The 16,165-nt window shown below is 49.0% G+C and overlaps 6 protein-coding genes and 2 pseudogenes across 8 annotated transcripts; all 8 read left to right on the top strand.

The window, feature by feature from the left end:
- Positions 1-63: 63 nt before the first annotated feature.
- On the top strand, positions 64-474 carry LOC148816534 (histone H3). Its single transcript, XM_088939884.1, has one exon. It carries the CDS (start codon positions 64-66, stop codon positions 472-474), a length of 411 nt encoding a protein of 136 aa, XP_088796010.1.
- Positions 475-1,485: 1,011 nt separating this feature from the next.
- Positions 1,486-1,797, top strand: LOC148816533 (histone H4). Its single transcript, XM_088939853.1, has one exon. It carries the CDS (start codon positions 1,486-1,488, stop codon positions 1,795-1,797), a length of 312 nt encoding a protein of 103 aa, XP_088795979.1.
- Positions 1,798-2,930: 1,133 nt separating this feature from the next.
- On the top strand, positions 2,931-3,337 carry LOC148816532 (histone H2B-like). Its single transcript, XM_088939909.1, has one exon. It carries the CDS (start codon positions 2,931-2,933, stop codon positions 3,303-3,305), a length of 375 nt encoding a protein of 124 aa, XP_088796035.1. The 3' UTR covers positions 3,306-3,337.
- Positions 3,338-5,490: 2,153 nt separating this feature from the next.
- On the top strand, positions 5,491-6,195 carry LOC148816531 (histone H1 pseudogene; annotated as a pseudogene). Its single transcript, XR_016094676.1, has one exon. The product of XR_016094676.1 is annotated as a histone H1 pseudogene (transcript).
- Positions 6,196-7,076: 881 nt separating this feature from the next.
- LOC148816528 (histone H2A-like) lies at positions 7,077-11,379 on the top strand. Of its 2 annotated transcripts, none has more exons than XM_088939714.1 (2): positions 7,077-7,444; positions 11,053-11,379. In XM_088939714.1, the coding sequence occupies exons 1-2, from the start codon at positions 7,077-7,079 to the stop codon at positions 11,330-11,332; spliced, it is 648 nt and encodes a 215-aa protein (XP_088795840.1). In that variant the 3' UTR covers positions 11,333-11,379. The 2 variants fall into 2 exon arrangements, with proteins under 2 accessions (XP_088795840.1, XP_088795839.1); XM_088939713.1 differs by having other exon boundaries at positions 7,077-7,448; positions 11,015-11,379.
- Positions 8,237-8,647, top strand: LOC148816530 (histone H3). The gene has a single exon (XM_088939717.1). It carries the CDS (start codon positions 8,237-8,239, stop codon positions 8,645-8,647), a length of 411 nt encoding a protein of 136 aa, XP_088795843.1.
- LOC148816529 (histone H4) lies at positions 9,532-9,843 on the top strand. Its single transcript, XM_088939852.1, has one exon. The coding sequence runs from the start codon at positions 9,532-9,534 to the stop codon at positions 9,841-9,843; it is 312 nt and encodes a 103-aa protein (XP_088795978.1).
- Positions 11,380-14,459: 3,080 nt separating the features above from the next.
- LOC148816527 (histone H1 pseudogene) lies at positions 14,460-15,206 on the top strand (annotated as a pseudogene).
- The last annotated feature ends 959 nt before the right edge of the window (positions 15,207-16,165 follow it).

Genomic DNA, 16,165 nt, shown 5'->3' with positions numbered 1-16,165 from the left:
TATAAACCCGAGTGCCGGCAGCACCTCTCACTACAGTGCTGATTGTGAAGAGCAGCGAGGAGGATGGCGAGAACCAAACAGACTGCTCGCAAGTCCACCGGCGGCAAGGCGCCCAGGAAGCAGCTGGCCACCAAGGCTGCCCGCAAGAGCGCCCCCGCCACCGGCGGCGTGAAGAAGCCCCACCGCTACAGGCCCGGCACCGTGGCTCTGCGGGAGATCCGCCGCTACCAGAAGTCTACCGAGCTGCTGATCCGCAAGCTGCCTTTCCAGCGCCTCGTGAGAGAGATCGCCCAGGACTTCAAGACCGACCTGCGCTTCCAGAGCTCCGCCGTCATGGCTCTGCAGGAGGCCAGCGAGGCTTACCTGGTGGGGCTCTTCGAGGACACCAACCTGTGCGCCATCCACGCCAAGAGGGTGACCATCATGCCCAAAGACATCCAGCTGGCCCGCCGCATCCGCGGGGAGCGCGCTTAGACACGGACCGCCCGCTGCAGGATCTTTCCCCTTGAACACAAAGGCTCTTTTCAGAGCCACCACAACACTCGAGAGGGTTGAATATTTCCATTATAGTCCGTACAAGACAATTCCCGTTTGGCTATCTGATAAGTGAAAGTACTGATCAGCAGTACTATATCCTATTTCGTTAAAATTCGTACACGATTACACTGCTGTAGTTAACCAGCAAAATACGTCACCCCTTTTGCTCTTTTTTTTTTCAGCAGTCGTGTAAGTAAACTTGGTAGCGTTTAAGTGCATGAGATAATTCTAATGATACAAGGATGATCACAATTAAAGCCGCACACACTACCGTTTATTTCGGTGTTTGTTCACAACTAAGCGGCTGTCTGCTTACTGGTCTTTCCGTCGGTCTTTTCCCCACAACCACTACCTGCGGCAGCGACGGCTGTTAACTAGCCGTGAAACTCCAACAGTACATGTGATACAGTTTGCAATGACATGATTTAAGAACATTTATACACCGTTCCTTTAGGTGGAACATTTTCAGTTTCAAAAGACGTACTTTTTTAAACATTTCTTGACTTTTTAACAGCTGCATTGTCTACTCAATGATAGAAAGGGGTGCAGAACGACATATGTACTTGTACAATGATTAATGCCTTCAAAACCTGTCAGTTATTCATGAACCTCGTACACAGTAGTAGTAGTAGTAGTATTCTGTGTTTTTGTGTTGTGCGGGGAATTAGATTGGTCTAAATCTACACGCGAATATTACAGCACCGCGGGTCGCATCAACATAAACATTGAATACTCGAGGTCTGTCCTCTGCAGCGCTGCTGTGGGAGAGAGCTCACGGCAGGGAAGGGGTTCATGTGCAGTCTGGGCTGCTGCTGCGGTCGGAGAGGAGGCGGGCTCGTGTGTCAGTGCGCCTCCGGTCTCAAGCAGGTCCGCTCTCAGGCTTGAAAAGAGAAGCGCCGCGGCTGCAGCCCAGCAGTGTGTGTCGTGTTCACAGCTGATAACTTGAAGATGTCTGGAAGAGGCAAAGGCGGAAAGGGACTCGGGAAAGGAGGCGCTAAGCGTCACCGCAAGGTTCTCCGCGACAACATCCAGGGAATCACCAAGCCCGCCATCCGCCGCCTGGCTCGCCGTGGGGGAGTGAAGCGGATCTCCGGCCTGATCTACGAGGAGACCCGCGGGGTGCTGAAGGTGTTCCTGGAGAACGTCATCCGCGACGCCGTCACCTACACCGAGCACGCCAAGAGGAAGACCGTCACCGCCATGGACGTGGTGTACGCGCTGAAGCGCCAGGGCCGCACCCTGTACGGCTTCGGAGGCTGAACAGGAGCGGAGCTTCACTGCCGGACCGGACCCCGACGTATCAACCCAAAGGCTCTTTTAAGAGCCACCCCCCTTTTCAGAAGAGAGTTGAAATCCTTGTGCTGGTCTCTAGAACGAAGTTGTACTCTGAAAATCCTGCTTGATGTGCAATCGCAGACTAGATTCATTATCCCGCCTTACTGCGCAGTACGGAGCGAGCTGTGTGTGAATCTGGTAGCTAATGGAATAACGTTACGGGCTGAAACGCGTTTTTCCGCCCATAGTTTTCATCCCCATCACTCACAGTGCTACATGCTTTGTTTTTCTTTCATTAATGACATTTTCGTATTTAGAGCGCTCATTACACGTGTTCAAAATGGTAGAAAACTGCAATAAGGTCATGGGAACCGAATGGGGTTCAGCTTCTAAACGGTTTGTTTGACTGCTCAGCTCTTTGTGCGGGAAAAATTCCACTTCATTCGCCAAGAGCCCTTCTCATTACATTCATTTGGTAGAAAGGGTTAGTGTGAAGGTTTCGTGAGCTCAGAATAATAATAATAATAATAGCTGACACTTACATAGCGCTTTTCTGGACACTCCACTCAGAGCGCTTTACATATAATGGAAACTCCCCTCCACCACCACCAATGTGCAGCCCCACCTAATTTGATGCAGGTGTACATAATTTGAAAGCAGTGCCAAAGCTCAAAGGCGCTGCTATTCAAAGCTGTTGGTTGCTCAAGAGTGATTTTAAGGTTGCCTAGATTATCACCAAGAGTCCCTTTGACTCCAAGTTTGCACAAATCGCGCATTTTACGCCGAACACATTGTTTTCTAGGGTAGGGGACATAAGCGGAGTGAGAGTCGGATTTCAGAAAATCTGCACGTAGTGCTAAACGGATCACACGGCCCTTTGTTCCTGTGTGCGCGGGCGGAGGGGAGAGAGAGGCGCCTGGAGTCAGAGCGAGCGGCTCGGGCGCTCAGCCGTTTGAATTTCATTGGCCCAGAGCGCAGCCAATAGGAGAGCAGCTCTCTCGCTGACCAATGAGCCGCCTTCTGAGCTGAGCGAGCTGATTTGTGTGCGGCCGCTATAAATAGGAGCTGTAGGAGACCAGACCTCTCAAGCTTGTTTCCACAGAGTGCAGTTTGTGAAGATGCCTGAACCAGCGAAATCCGCTCCCAAGAAGGGCTCCAAGAAAGCCGTGACCAAGACGGCCGGCAAGGGCACCAAGAAGCGCAAGAGGTCCAGGAAGGAGAGCTACGCCATCTACGTGTACAAGGTGCTGAAGCAGGTGCACCCGGACACCGGCATCTCGTCGAAGGCCATGGGCATCATGAACTCGTTCGTCAGCGACATCTTCGAGCGCATCGCCGGCGAGGCCTCCCGCCTGGCGCACTACAACAAGCGCTCCACCATCACCTCCCGGGAGATCCAGACCGCCGTGCGCCTGCTGCTGCCCGGAGAGCTGGCCAAGCACGCCGTGTCCGAGGGCACCAAGGCCGTCACCAAGTACACCAGCTCCAAGTAAACCCGGCCCGCCCGTCCCCGATCAGCGAACCCAAAGGCTCTTTTAAGAGCCACCCACAGAGTCCGTGAAAGAGCAATCATGATTTCTTCCTTATTGCTTCAAACCCCGGTTTTCGACGCTTTTAAATCAAATCAAAGTTTATTTATCAAATGCACAACAATACAACGTGCAGCAGTAGTTGCTGGCAATGGAATGTCTTTTTCTGCGAGCTCACAAAACAAAAGAATCACAAAAACACAAGAATCACAAAATTGAGGTTATATTTTTGAAATTGAATAAAACTCAATGTGAGTAGAGCTGTTATGTGTCCAGGGTGTATGCAATATATACAAGTAGTGCAGTTATGCTGAATACAGTGAGAATTGTGTGTCCATCTAGCCATTACAGGCGATTTGCTGAAGGAGCTGCAGGTTGGCTATTTAGCAGTCTTATTGCCTGGAGGTAGAAGCTGTTCCGTAGTCTGTTGGACTTGGACCGAATGCTTTGGTACCGTTTACCGGACAGTAGGAGGGAAAATAGTTTGTGACTGGGGTCCTTGAGAATGGACCTGGCCTTCTTCAGACATCTAGCTGAGTAGATCTCCTGGATGCTTGGTAGCTCACAGCTGGTGATAAGCTGTGCTGACTTCACCACCCTCTGCAATACTTTGGCCCCAAGTGTGCAATAACATTCACACCTTGCTTGAATTTGATTTTTCTGTGTAGACGTGTATGTGTAAGTTGTACATATACTTGTCACTGAGCGCTACGCGTAACATTTTGTAAGTACAGACGATTATTTAAGGACAAGTGGGGGACATGCTTTGTCTCTGGTTCTGGCAGTTTAGCCCTCATTTAACTTCTGTTACCAATATACATAATTTAGTGTGACCTTACACGTAAATGACCTTTTCTGTTTCACATTGAGGTTGCTGTCTTCGATGCTTCTAATTGGCAACTGTTGGGAATCGGTTACACATTTATTTCAAGGCATTTCAGTCTCAAAGCAATGAAACTAGATTTACATGAGCTTTATTATTATTTGTTTCACAAATGATCAAGGATAGAGCTTGGTTTTAGGAAACGGACCCATTCCCAGAACAGAGCCTGTGGCTGTTACCGAGTGTTTTCTACATTGTTCCTGGAAAGAAGCCAGGGTAGGAGCAAGGCTGTGCTTGTTGCTCCATTCTCCTGCAACTCTTTGGGTAAGGAAATGTTTCCTTTGCTCGATTCAAATGCACCTTGAGTTAAGTCACACACAGCTCCTCCTCACTCTCTTTCTAAAGGAGTCTTTAGAACAACCTTCAGCTTTTATTATCGGATATTGCTTTTCATACATTCTAAAAAATGTCATTGCAACGTCCCTTGTTCTGATCAAGCGCCTGGCAGATTATTAAGCTGAACCACGCCTTGGTTACAGTCTAATTTACCGAGTGTTTTCATTGTCCGAATGACAAAAAAAAAGTCTGAGGACCATTTCAGGCTCCACTTCTCTGCCTGGGCTGTTTTTTTCATGTCAGGACAATTTCATTCAAACGGGTTCGCCGGTGTGTGCTGATTTTCCATTTGGCCTCTTTTAAAAATCTCGACAGGCTTATAAAACCTTAAATAAATGCATTCCAGCAACTCCACTATATTCTAATAGGCGATCTGGACATTTGTCAAGAAATAAAAAGTGGTAGTTTTACGAAACTGCTCTAGTCCTTTGTTAGAAGCAGCGTTTCCTGGAGTGTGTTACTGACGCTGCCCAAAGAGCAGAATAAATAATATTGTTTTTAATATTGCAGACGTCCTTTTTATCGAGATAGCTTGCCACCAGTCTTGACAGTATTTCACGCACACGATTCTTATTTTTAGCGGTGTTTTAAATCCATATATGTTTAAAATACACGACAAAGTGCCGAATGAGCACCTCCTTTCGCGTGCTCTGTTGTCGGATTTGGGGCATTTCTGTCGAAACTACCGCACAGACTCTGCTGAAGTTGAAGCGCGTTTGGAAGATCGGAGGGTTTTCTCTGTACTTGACGTCTTTTGTACTCGTTTCGGTGTAGTTGTGAGGATTACGGGGCAGTTTTGTGCGGGGAGAAAACACAAGTGCGAGCGGGCTGTGCGGAGCGGAGCTGCAGCAGCAGCGGTTGAGTCTCCACGGTTCTCATGCGGCCTTGAAGTCCCGCCTGCGCGCGGAGCCGCAGACAGTCCGACAGCAGACAGAGACGCAGCGATGGCAGAAGAAGTCGCTCCGGCCCCCGCCGCCGCGCCGGCCAAGGCGCCCAAGAAGAAGAGCGCCGCCAAGCCCAAGAAAGCGGGCCCCAGCGTGGGAGAGCTCATCCTGAAGGCCGTGTCCGCCTCCAAGGAGCGCAGCGGCGTGTCCCTGGCCGCCCTGAAGAAGTCCCTGGCGGCCGGCGGCTACGACGTGGAGAAGAACAACTCCCGCGTCAAGCTGGCCATCAAGAGCCTGGTGACCAAGGGCACCCTGGTGCAGACCAAGGGCACCGGCGCCTCGGGCTCCTTCAAGCTCAACAAGAAGCAGGCGGAGACCAAGACCAAGCCCGTGAAGAAAGCCGCCGCCGCCGCCAAAGCCAAGAAGCCGGCGGCCAAGAAACCCGCAGCGGCTAAGAAGCCAGCGGCCGCCAAGAAGCCCAAGAAGGCGGCGCCCAAGAAGCCGGCGGCCGCCAAGAAGTCGCCCAAGAAAGCCGCGAAGCCCGCAGCGGCCAAGAAGGCGACCAAGAGCCCCAAGAAGGCCAAGAAGCCCGCGGCGCCTAAGAAGGCGAAGAGCCCGAAGAAAGCCAAGGCAGCGAAGCCCAAGGTGGCCAAACCCAAGACGGCCAAAGCTAAGAAAGCGGCTCCCAAGAAGAAGTGAGCGATCGACCCCCGAGTTAATTTCCTCCAAACCCAAAGGCTCTTCTAAGAGCCACCAGCCCTTCCGAGAGAGCGCAGACTTTCCCTTTTCACCGCCTGAAAGCGCCGGTTCGCTCGATGGGGGGAATAGTTATTTTACACTATTGGGGGGATTGAGTTTTAGCGATTAAAGTATCCTTTTTCTTGAAACTGAAACGCAATATTTAGTCGAGTTGGGTAAAATATTGTACAAAAGTAAATACTGGGTGCATAGGGAAGGTTTTGTAGAATTATAAGGGGGCCTTTTCGTTAAGAATGAAACTTTCTAATCGTCACTGAACAACGCTGCGACTCCTTTCATCTCATCACCAACAATGAGGTGAAATGTTACACTTACATTGCCCGTAGGTTTTCATTAGTGTGTGACTTGCAATTCGTGACTGCTAGTCTCGCAGCTATAGCGGACTTGTGAAAGGGCGGTGTCAGATGGCGGTGAAATACTAAAATATACATTTTCTAAAGCATGAAAAAAACCGATTAAGCAAAGTTTTGCTAATCGCCTGTTGTTCTGCACATGGCCTGTTGTCTGTCTTTCTTTTCTTATGCAACTGTATTGTTGTTTTTTACCACTTACCGTCTGAGAGCTAGCTAAATAGCATTTTGCTATTCCATATACCTGTGTACGAGAATAATGATAATAAGCTTGAAATTGAAAAACAAATATTTATCTTCGCTCGGCAGCAGAGCCGCGCTCTGTGTTCAGAGTCCGAATTTCCCTCCTGCCTGTTGATTGGTCGAGACCGAGAGCGCTGGGTGGCAACACTGATCTCTGATTGGGTGGAGAGCTTGTTCCCGTCCAACCAATCAAATTCAGCCGAGACTCTTCAAAAGCGGGGCGGCAGACAACATGTGATCACTTTGAGTAGATTTTTTCAGAAAAGCTTGACACTGCAAGATGAGCGGTAGAGGAAAGACCGGCGGTAAGGCCAGAGCCAAGGCCAAGACTCGCTCTTCCAGGGCCGGACTGCAGTTCCCTGTGGGCCGTGTCCACCGGCTGCTGCGCAAGGGAAACTATGCCGAGCGGGTCGGTGCCGGAGCCCCGGTGTATCTGGCCGCGGTGCTGGAGTACCTGACCGCCGAGATCCTGGAGCTGGCTGGCAACGCCGCCCGGGACAACAAGAAGACCCGCATCATCCCCCGGCACCTGCAGCTCGCCGTCCGCAACGACGAGGAGCTGAACAAACTGCTGGGCGGCGTGACCATCGCGCAGGGCGGCGTGCTGCCCAACATCCAGGCGGTGCTGCTGCCCAAGAAGACCGAGAAGCCGGTCAAGAGCAAGTAAACAGCCCGGCAGAGACCCCGACTGACCCCGAACACAAAGGCTCTTTTAAGAGCCACCCACAGCCTCTTGAAAAGAGCGATTTCTGTTGTTTTTTAGTAGAATAATTGCAATATTTATAAATAGGTCGGAGCACGTGTTTTTGTTCCTCAGTGGTGTCTGTGGCTCCGAATCACAGCCGCTGTGTGGACGAGCGATTTCTGTTGCGCTCGCAATACGGTTCATACGATCATTTTCTTTGTTCGGTTCGTTCAAGTAGATTTTCACCTTTTAATTATAAACCGAGCAGAACAAACTGGGTTCCCTATAGTACTTGTAATGGAGTTTAGGATATTGTTCTCTTCATTCACATTATTCTATCATTTACATTATTGTAGAACGAGCTTTTAACCCCGAGCTGTAGAGTTGAACAGAAATCGGGGTCCCTCAGCACAGCACTCCTCCCCGGAGACACAGGATGCGCTTTTACACTGTAACATGTGTTTGATTTAACTTCATTACAGTAGGATTATACTATTTCATCATTTAATGGAATTAAAGTTAAAAGAAATCAAGGTTATTGATTTCTAAGTATAAAAACGCCTTTATACTTTGACTTGGTCAAACAAAGAGGAATGGAGAGGGTGTATGAACTGCGCGCTCCTTCTCAAACGATCCAATCAGCGAGAGGGTCCCGGGGCCGTTCAGCCAATCAGGACGGGGCTGCCTGCGCATATAAACCCGAGTGCCGGCAGCACCTCTCACTACAGTGCTGATTGTGAAGAGCAGCGAGGAAGATGGCGAGAACCAAGCAGACCGCTCGCAAGTCCACCGGCGGCAAGGCGCCCAGGAAGCAGCTGGCCACCAAGGCTGCCCGCAAGAGCGCCCCCGCCACCGGCGGCGTGAAGAAGCCCCACCGCTACAGGCCCGGCACCGTGGCTCTGCGGGAGATCCGCCGCTACCAGAAGTCCACCGAGCTGCTGATCCGCAAGCTGCCTTTCCAGCGCCTGGTGAGAGAGATCGCCCAGGACTTCAAGACCGACCTGCGCTTCCAGAGCTCCGCCGTCATGGCTCTGCAGGAGGCCAGCGAGGCTTACCTGGTGGGGCTCTTCGAGGACACCAACCTGTGCGCCATCCACGCCAAGAGGGTGACCATCATGCCCAAAGACATCCAGCTGGCCCGCCGCATCCGCGGGGAGCGCGCTTAGACACGGACCGCCCGCTGCAGGATCTTTCCCCTTGAACACAAAGGCTCTTTTCAGAGCCACCACAATACTCGAGAGGGTTGAATATTTCCATTATGGTCTAAACGACACAAATTTCGTTTAGCTAATAAGTGAAATCGGTACATAGAAGTAGTTGTCTCCCCTATTTTGTTAAAAGCCCGTTCGTTCACAACTACGCTGCGCTGCAGATAACCAGCAAAATACATCACCCCTTTTGCTCCGGGTTTCCAGCAGTCGTGTAAGTAAATTTGAAAGCGTATTAAATGCATGAAATGATTTTAATGATACAAGGATGATCACCATTAAAGCCCCATACGCTATTTATTTCGGTGTTTGTTCACAATTAAGCAACAGCCTGCTTACTGGTCTTCCCGTCGGTCTTTTCCCCACAAAAGAAGCGATTATTTCTATATTACTTGAATTTTTAACAGCTGCATTGTCTATTCAGTGATAGAAAGGGGTAGAGAACGACATATGTACTTGTACATGATTAATGCCTGAAAAACATGTCAGTTATTAATGACCCTCATACACAGTAGTACACCACATTTTCCATTCCGAATTCTGTGTTTTTGTGTTGTGCGGGGAATTAGATTGGTCTAAATCTACACGAGAATATTACAGCACCGCGGGTCGCATCAACATAAACATTGAATACTCGAGGTCTGTCCTCTGCAGCGCTGCTGTGGGAGAGAGCTCACGGCAGGGAAGGGGTTCATGTGCAGTCTGGGCTGCTGCTGCAGTCGGAGAGGAGGCGGAGTCAGTGCGGTTCTGGTCTCAAGCAGGTCCGCTCTCAGGCTTGAAAAGAGAAGCGCCGCGGCTGCAGCCCAGCAGTGTGTGTTGTGTTCACAGCTGATAATTTGAAGATGTCTGGAAGAGGCAAAGGCGGAAAGGGACTCGGGAAAGGAGGCGCTAAGCGTCACCGCAAGGTTCTCCGCGACAACATCCAGGGAATCACCAAGCCCGCCATCCGCCGCCTGGCTCGCCGTGGGGGAGTGAAGCGGATCTCCGGGCTGATCTACGAGGAGACCCGCGGGGTGCTGAAGGTGTTCCTGGAGAACGTCATCCGCGACGCCGTCACCTACACCGAGCACGCCAAGAGGAAGACCGTCACCGCCATGGACGTGGTGTACGCGCTGAAGCGCCAGGGCCGCACTCTGTACGGCTTCGGAGGCTGAACAGGAGCGGAGCTTCACTGCCGGTCCGGACCCCGACTTTAAACCCAAAGGCTCTTTTAAGAGCCACCCACCTTCTCAGAAAAGAGCTCTAATCTGTTTAGGCATTGAGGTTTTATTTTTAAAGCCACGTTTGATAGTAAGAAATAAAGTAATCACAGAGTCGCTTTGTTAAACACTGGTGCTTTGTACAATACAGAGCGACTTGTATATGGATGTGGCTGCTAATGGGGTAACGTTTCTTGGTGAAACACGTTATGCTGCCCAGAAGTGTTGGTGTGGTAGTTTTCGTCCCCCCTCGTACGACGTGCTTTGCGTTTTTGCATTTAAACTATTTTCTTCTGATGAGCCTTCCTTAAAAAATGCGTTCGAAATTGTAGAAAATTGCTATTAGATCATGGGGCAGAAGGGGGTTCAGCTTCTAAATGTGTTTTTTTATTCTTCATGCTTGGTTTATCTTTTAAGAGAGTTTTAGTGATATCGGGCCGTTTCTAACCCTCCCGCCCCGCCAGGGAGCTGCTCGGCTCTTTGTTCGCTCGGACTCGGCGGAAAGTCGAGACAAAGACGCTTGAAATCCATTTGCAAAGAGCCATTCTGCTTACGTTCACTTTGTAGAAAGGTTTATTGTGATGTTTTCTTGTGCTCAGACTAATTTGAAACCGGTGCTAAAGCTCAAGTGTTGCGATAAAATGCTGTTGGTTCAGAATTTATTTTAAAATTGCCTAGATTATCACCAAGAGTCCCTTTGACTCCAAGTTTGCACAAATCGCGCATTTTACGCCGAACACATTGTTTTCTAGGGTAGGGGACATAAGCGGAGTGAGAGTCGGATTTCAGAAAATCTGCACGTAGTGCTAAACGGATCACACGGCCCTTTGTTCCTGTGTGCGCGGGCGGAGGGGAGAGAGAGGCGCCTGGAGTCAGAGCGAGCGGCTCGGGCGCTCAGCCGTTTGAATTTCATTGGCGGAGAGCGCAGCCAATAGGAGAGAAGCTCTCTCGCTGACCAATGAGCCGGCTTCTGTGCTGAGCGAGCTGATTTGCATGCAGCCGCTATAAATAGGGGGCTGCAGGAGGCGTGTGATCTTATTACTGTCTGTACAGTAAATAGTGCAACAAGATGCCTGAACCAGCAAAATCCGCTCCTAAGAAGGGCTCCAAGAAAGCCGTGACTAAGACAGCCGGGAAAGGCGGCAAGAAGCGCAGAAAGACCAGGAAGGAGAGCTACGCCATCTACGTGTACAAGGTGCTGAAGCAGGTGCACCCGGACACCGGCATCTCGTCGAAGGCCATGGGCATCATGAACTCGTTCGTCAGCGACATCTTCGAGCGCATCGCCGGCGAGGCCTCCCGCCTGGCGCACTACAACAAGCGCTCCACCATCACCTCCCGGGAGATCCAGACCGCCGTGCGCCTGCTGCTGCCCGGAGAGCTGGCCAAGCACGCCGTGTCCGAGGGCACCAAGGCCGTCACCAAGTACACCAGCTCCAAGTAAACCCGGCCCGCCCGTCCCCGATCAACGAACCCAAAGGCTCTTTTAAGAGCCACCCACAGAGTCTGTAAAAGAGCAATCATGATTTCTTCCTTTTCATGGTTACTTCGTTCTTCAATAAGACAGTTTTATCCCCTCTGCATGTTCTGTAATGTTTCTGGTATCTCGGGAGTAAACCTTCATGAATTCCTGCACGGACTGCACGATTTAATCCGTGATTCCCTGGTGAGTTACATTATTTCTGCAAATAGTTTTTTTTTTAACTAATAAAGTCGCGTCATACACGAGCTCATAGCATACAATGCGGTGTTAAAGGAGTTTCTTTCCGTAAACCGTCCGTCCGGCATCAACAGACTAAAATGCTGTTTTAAGAGCCACCCACAGACTCGTGAAAAGAGCCGGCCATGGTTTATGCCTATGGATTCTTAATCGTGCGTCAAATAATCATTAAATATGAACATGTCAGAAATTGTACATGTGAAAATGAAAAAAACTTAAGTAGCAGGCCCTTTAACGCACCTTTGACTTGTAAGGAAACGTTACTCACTTCATAGTAAAATTGTGTTGCTTAGACTGGAGTGTTGTGCGTCTGTCTCATGGAGAGCAAGGTGGGGTCTGCGAAAAGACGAATTCCTAATGCAAGAAATTGCATAGGGCTAATAAAGTGATGTTGTGTTAGACAGTGACAGTGATGGATTAAAATCACATAAATGGTGAAAATGTGTGGATGATCCTCTCGGGACACTCCAGAGCGACGCCGAGGGAAACAAAATAACAGGACACGCTAGCGTGGGGGAAAACCGCACTTCTCTTTAAGTATCAACGTCCACAGGTAAGCGCGAATTAAGCCGTGGATCTCCCGTGAGTTGAGTTATTTCTGCTTGTTGGCGATGCGAGTGCCTTATGTTTTAATACAACAGGTTGCTGAAATTCTATGACCTGATTTATAAAGATACTTATAGCGCAAAATATGTTGTTGTTTTTTTCTGGCGAGGAATTTATTGCAATTGATTTATGTCGTAACTGAAAGCAGGTCAGTTCTTTAAACCTGAGATGTAGTATAACTGTACATGAAAGCAATATCATTATCTCCCAGTAAAGTAAAGAAACCATTACAATCATTTTTTACATACTTTTTTTAAACAAAATTATGCCCGTGCATAATCTGTGCTTTTGACTGTTGATCACTGGGGTTATAGGAATGTAGTCATTGCAGTCGATTTATATCATATCAGTGTCTTTACAAAGAGGACAGAAACATTATCGTTAGGTAGTGGACACAGATCTCACCCTGTTGTTTCTAGAGAGCAGCCAGGGGATCAGCACGGCTGGACAATTTGCTCCATTCTCCCACACCTCTTTGGGTAAAGAAGTGTCTCCTGTTCTCTGTGAAATGCTTATTAGATGCACTTAGACTTTTTTTTGTATCGAGGAGGGATTGCAGTTCTTTATTTTTTAAAATACAACACCTGGACACTGGGCACATTAACAAGCCAAGTTTTCAAGACTTTAGCTAGCGTACCTCGCCAGTGATGTTCGGGGAGCTAGCGCGTGCCGCTCCTGTTGAAAACCCCTCAGGAATATGGATGCCAGCTGAAGCAGTTCAGTTTGTTATGAGCAAGAGTCTGGAACAAAATGACACTGTGGCAAGACTGAGGCGTGAAGACCAGGCAACCAGTGAGCTGATCTGGATTGATGTATCAGTTCAATTACAAAATGTTTCTATATACGTTAGTGGTATATACTGGTACAAGAGGGGACATTTGTCTACGTGCACATGACATTTACGTTTTAGATGAACAGTTTAAAACGAAACGACAGTAGAAAATGTTGGGTTTGGTCAGGGTATTATTTTGCATTCATGCTTAGCTGTGGTAAGGCAGTGTAATCAACTGTAATCAGTCCTCCTGTTTTGGGGGAGAATTATGTTTTGAGGCAAATGGCTCTCAGGTGATTCTGATTGCTTGAGTGTTCCATGCTGCACTTACTGTGAAAATATGAAAGTGCCCTGTTCCAGCTTTTGGAGTCCTTTTATTCTGGCCTTAAAATATTGATCGGAGGTAACGTGCACTAACATTAAAAAGGGGTATTTGATTCACTTCTGGACGTCTCCAGTTCAGCATTTCTGTACTGCAATTTAATCTTTTTTCCGTAATCTGTCCTGTTGTACTGATTTTGGGGGTTCTTGGGGTGCAGATTTTCCCGTTTGCCTCTTGCATAACATACTGAAGGAAGAGACGGAACAGCTGGTTTCTTCAGAGCAGCTGAATACATAAACTCAGGATGTTTCTACAGTCTGTGTGGATAATTCAGTATTGGTAAAGGTCTTCTATTTAATATTATCAATAAATAATCGTTTTGAAATAAAGCAATGCTAGTGTTGCTTCTAAAACTGCTGCCTCGCAGCTCTTATCTGGATGTTGGTATTGACGGTAGAGAGTCGCGGTCTTTATTAAAACCCTATTGAAGAACCGCCATTGAAATAACGGATTTGGAAATTTATGAGATAAACAAAGCGACAGAATACGCTTGTTCAGCATTTTATAAAAGCGTATCGGTGGAGAAACTCGAAATACTCCCAATTTCACGGGGATAAAACTGTCTTGTTTGACAAAACTTATCCGGCTCCTTCTTAGAAACAGCGAGTCCGGTAGTGTGTTAATGACACTGAACATAGGGAGAAATAAATAATCTGTTTTTACTAATTCAAAATGTATTCTTATTGTGTTACATGACCTTCTGTCTCAACTGTATTATTTACACCTTGTTTTTGTCTTTACTGAAGGTTTAAGTACATTTATTTTAGAAATAGACGACAAAGTGCCGGGTGAGCACCGCCTTTCGTGTGCGCTGTTGTTGGAGTTTGGGCAATTCTGTCAATATTATCATACAGAAAAATCTGTAAGTCAACTGCATATTAAAGAACAGGGGGTTTCCTCTGCATTTTGCATCTTTTGTACTCGTTTCGGTGTAGTTGTGAGGATTACGGGGCAGTTTTGTGCGCGGAGAAAACACAAGTGCGAGCGGGCTGTGCGGAGCGGAGCTGCAGCAGCAGCGGTTGAGTCTCCACGGTTCTCATGCGGCCTTGAAGTCCCGCCTGCGCGCGGAGCCGCAGACAGTCCGACAGCAGACAGAGACGCAGCGATGGCAGAAGAAGTCGCTCCGGCCCCCGCCGCCGCGCCGGCCAAGGCGCCCAAGAAGAAGAGCGCCGCCAAGCCCAAGAAAGCGGGCCCCAGCGTGGGAGAGCTCATCCTGAAGGCCGTGTCCGCCTCCAAGGAGCGCAGCGGCGTGTCCCTGGCCGCCCTGAAGAAGTCCCTGGCGGCCTGCGACTACGACGTGGAGAAGAACAACTCCCGCGTCAAGCTGGCCATCAAGAGCCTGGTGACCAAGGGCACCCTGGTGCAGACCAAGGGCACCGGCGCCTCGGGCTCCTTCAAGCTCAACAAGAAGCAGGCGGAGACCAAGACCAAGCCCGTGAAGAAAGCCGCCGCCGCCGCCGCCAAAGCCAAGAAGCCGGCGGCCAAGAAACCCGCAGCGGCTAAGAAGCCAGCGGCCGCCAAGAAGCCCAAGAAGGCGGCGCCCAAGAAGCCGGCGGCCGCCAAGAAGTCGCCCAAGAAAGCCGCGAAGCCCGCAGCGGCCAAGAAGGCGACCAAGAGCCCCAAGAAGGCCAAGAAGCCCGCGGCGCCTAAGAAGGCGAAGAGCCCGAAGAAAGCCAAGGCAGCGAAGCCCAAGGTGGCCAAACCCAAGACGGCCAAAGCTAAGAAAGCGGCTCCCAAGAAGAAGTGAGCGATCGACCCCCGAGTTAATTTCCTCCAAACCCAAAGGCTCTTCTAAGAGCCACCAGCCCTTCCGAGAGAGAGCGCAGACTTTCCCTTTTCACCGCCTGAAAGCGCCGGTTCGCTCGATGTCGGGGGGGATAGTTAATTTACACAATGGGGGGGATTGAGTTTTAGCGTTTAAAGTACATTTTTCTTGAAACTGAAATGCGATATTTAGTCGAATTGAGTAAAATATTGTTCAAATGTAAATACTATTGTAAATACTGGGTGCATAGGGAAGGTTTTGTAGAATTATAAGGGGGCCTTTTCGTTAAGAATGAAACTTTCTAATCGTCACTGAACAACACTGCGACTCCTTTCATCTCATCACCAACAATGAGGTGAAATGTTACACTGTTACATTGCACGTAGGTATTCATTAGTGTGTGACTTGCAATTCGTGACTGCTAGTCTCGCAGCTATAGCGGACTTGTGAAAAGGCGCAACGTGACAACTTGATCACTATCATAGCGATAATGGTGACTTTTCAATACTGAGCCCTCGCAGGCGGGTGATCCAGATTCTTATGGGAGTTGAGCTTAATTCCACTCAAGGTAGCGTGTTAAGACATGGTCACTGAGAGTCAGATGGTGGTGAAATACACTAAAATATACATTTTCTAAAGCATGAAAATGACCGATTAAGCAAAGTTTTGCTAATCGCCTGTTGTTCTGCACATGGCCTGTTGTCTCTTTCTTTTGTCATGTAATTGTGTTGTTTTTTACCACTTATCGTCTGAGAGCTAGCTAAATAGCATTTCGCTATTCCATATACCTGTGTACGAGAATAATGATAATAAGCTTGAAACTGAAAAACAAATATTTATCTTCGCTCGGCAGCAGAGCCGCGCTCTGTGTTCAGATTCCGAATTTCCCTCCTGCCTGTTGATTGGTCGAGACCGAGAGCGCTGGGTGGCAACACTGATCTCTGATTGGGTGGAGAGCTTGTTCCCGTCCAACCAATCAAATTCAGCCGCGACTATTCAAAAGTGGGGCGGCAGACAAGTTGTGATCATTGT

The sequence above is a fragment of the Atractosteus spatula genome, chromosome 22 (genome assembly GCF_055471065.1).
Source record: "Atractosteus spatula isolate fAtrSpa1 chromosome 22, fAtrSpa1.hap1, whole genome shotgun sequence".
Classification (NCBI taxonomy): Eukaryota; Metazoa; Chordata; class Actinopteri; order Semionotiformes; family Lepisosteidae; genus Atractosteus; species Atractosteus spatula.
Note: the sequence above shows the minus strand (reverse complement) of the source record. Positions and strands in the feature narration are given on the sequence as shown.

What these genes read in the sequence shown, in the direction of transcription:
- LOC148816534 (XM_088939884.1), top strand. Translation starts at nt 64, where the DNA reads ATGGCGAGAACCAAACAGACTGCTCGCAAGTCCACCGGCGGCAAGGCG.
- LOC148816533 (XM_088939853.1), top strand. Translation starts at nt 1,486, where the DNA reads ATGTCTGGAAGAGGCAAAGGCGGAAAGGGACTCGGGAAAGGAGGCGCT.
- LOC148816532 (XM_088939909.1), top strand. Translation starts at nt 2,931, where the DNA reads ATGCCTGAACCAGCGAAATCCGCTCCCAAGAAGGGCTCCAAGAAAGCC.
- LOC148816528 (XM_088939713.1), top strand. Translation starts at nt 7,077, where the DNA reads ATGAGCGGTAGAGGAAAGACCGGCGGTAAGGCCAGAGCCAAGGCCAAG. An exon ending in CCAAGAAGACCGAGAAGCCG is followed by an intron (nt 7,449 to 11,014) that starts GTCAAGAGCAAG and finishes GCCGTGACTAAG; the next exon opens with ACAGCCGGGAAAGGCGGCAA.
- LOC148816530 (XM_088939717.1), top strand. Translation starts at nt 8,237, where the DNA reads ATGGCGAGAACCAAGCAGACCGCTCGCAAGTCCACCGGCGGCAAGGCG.
- LOC148816529 (XM_088939852.1), top strand. Translation starts at nt 9,532, where the DNA reads ATGTCTGGAAGAGGCAAAGGCGGAAAGGGACTCGGGAAAGGAGGCGCT.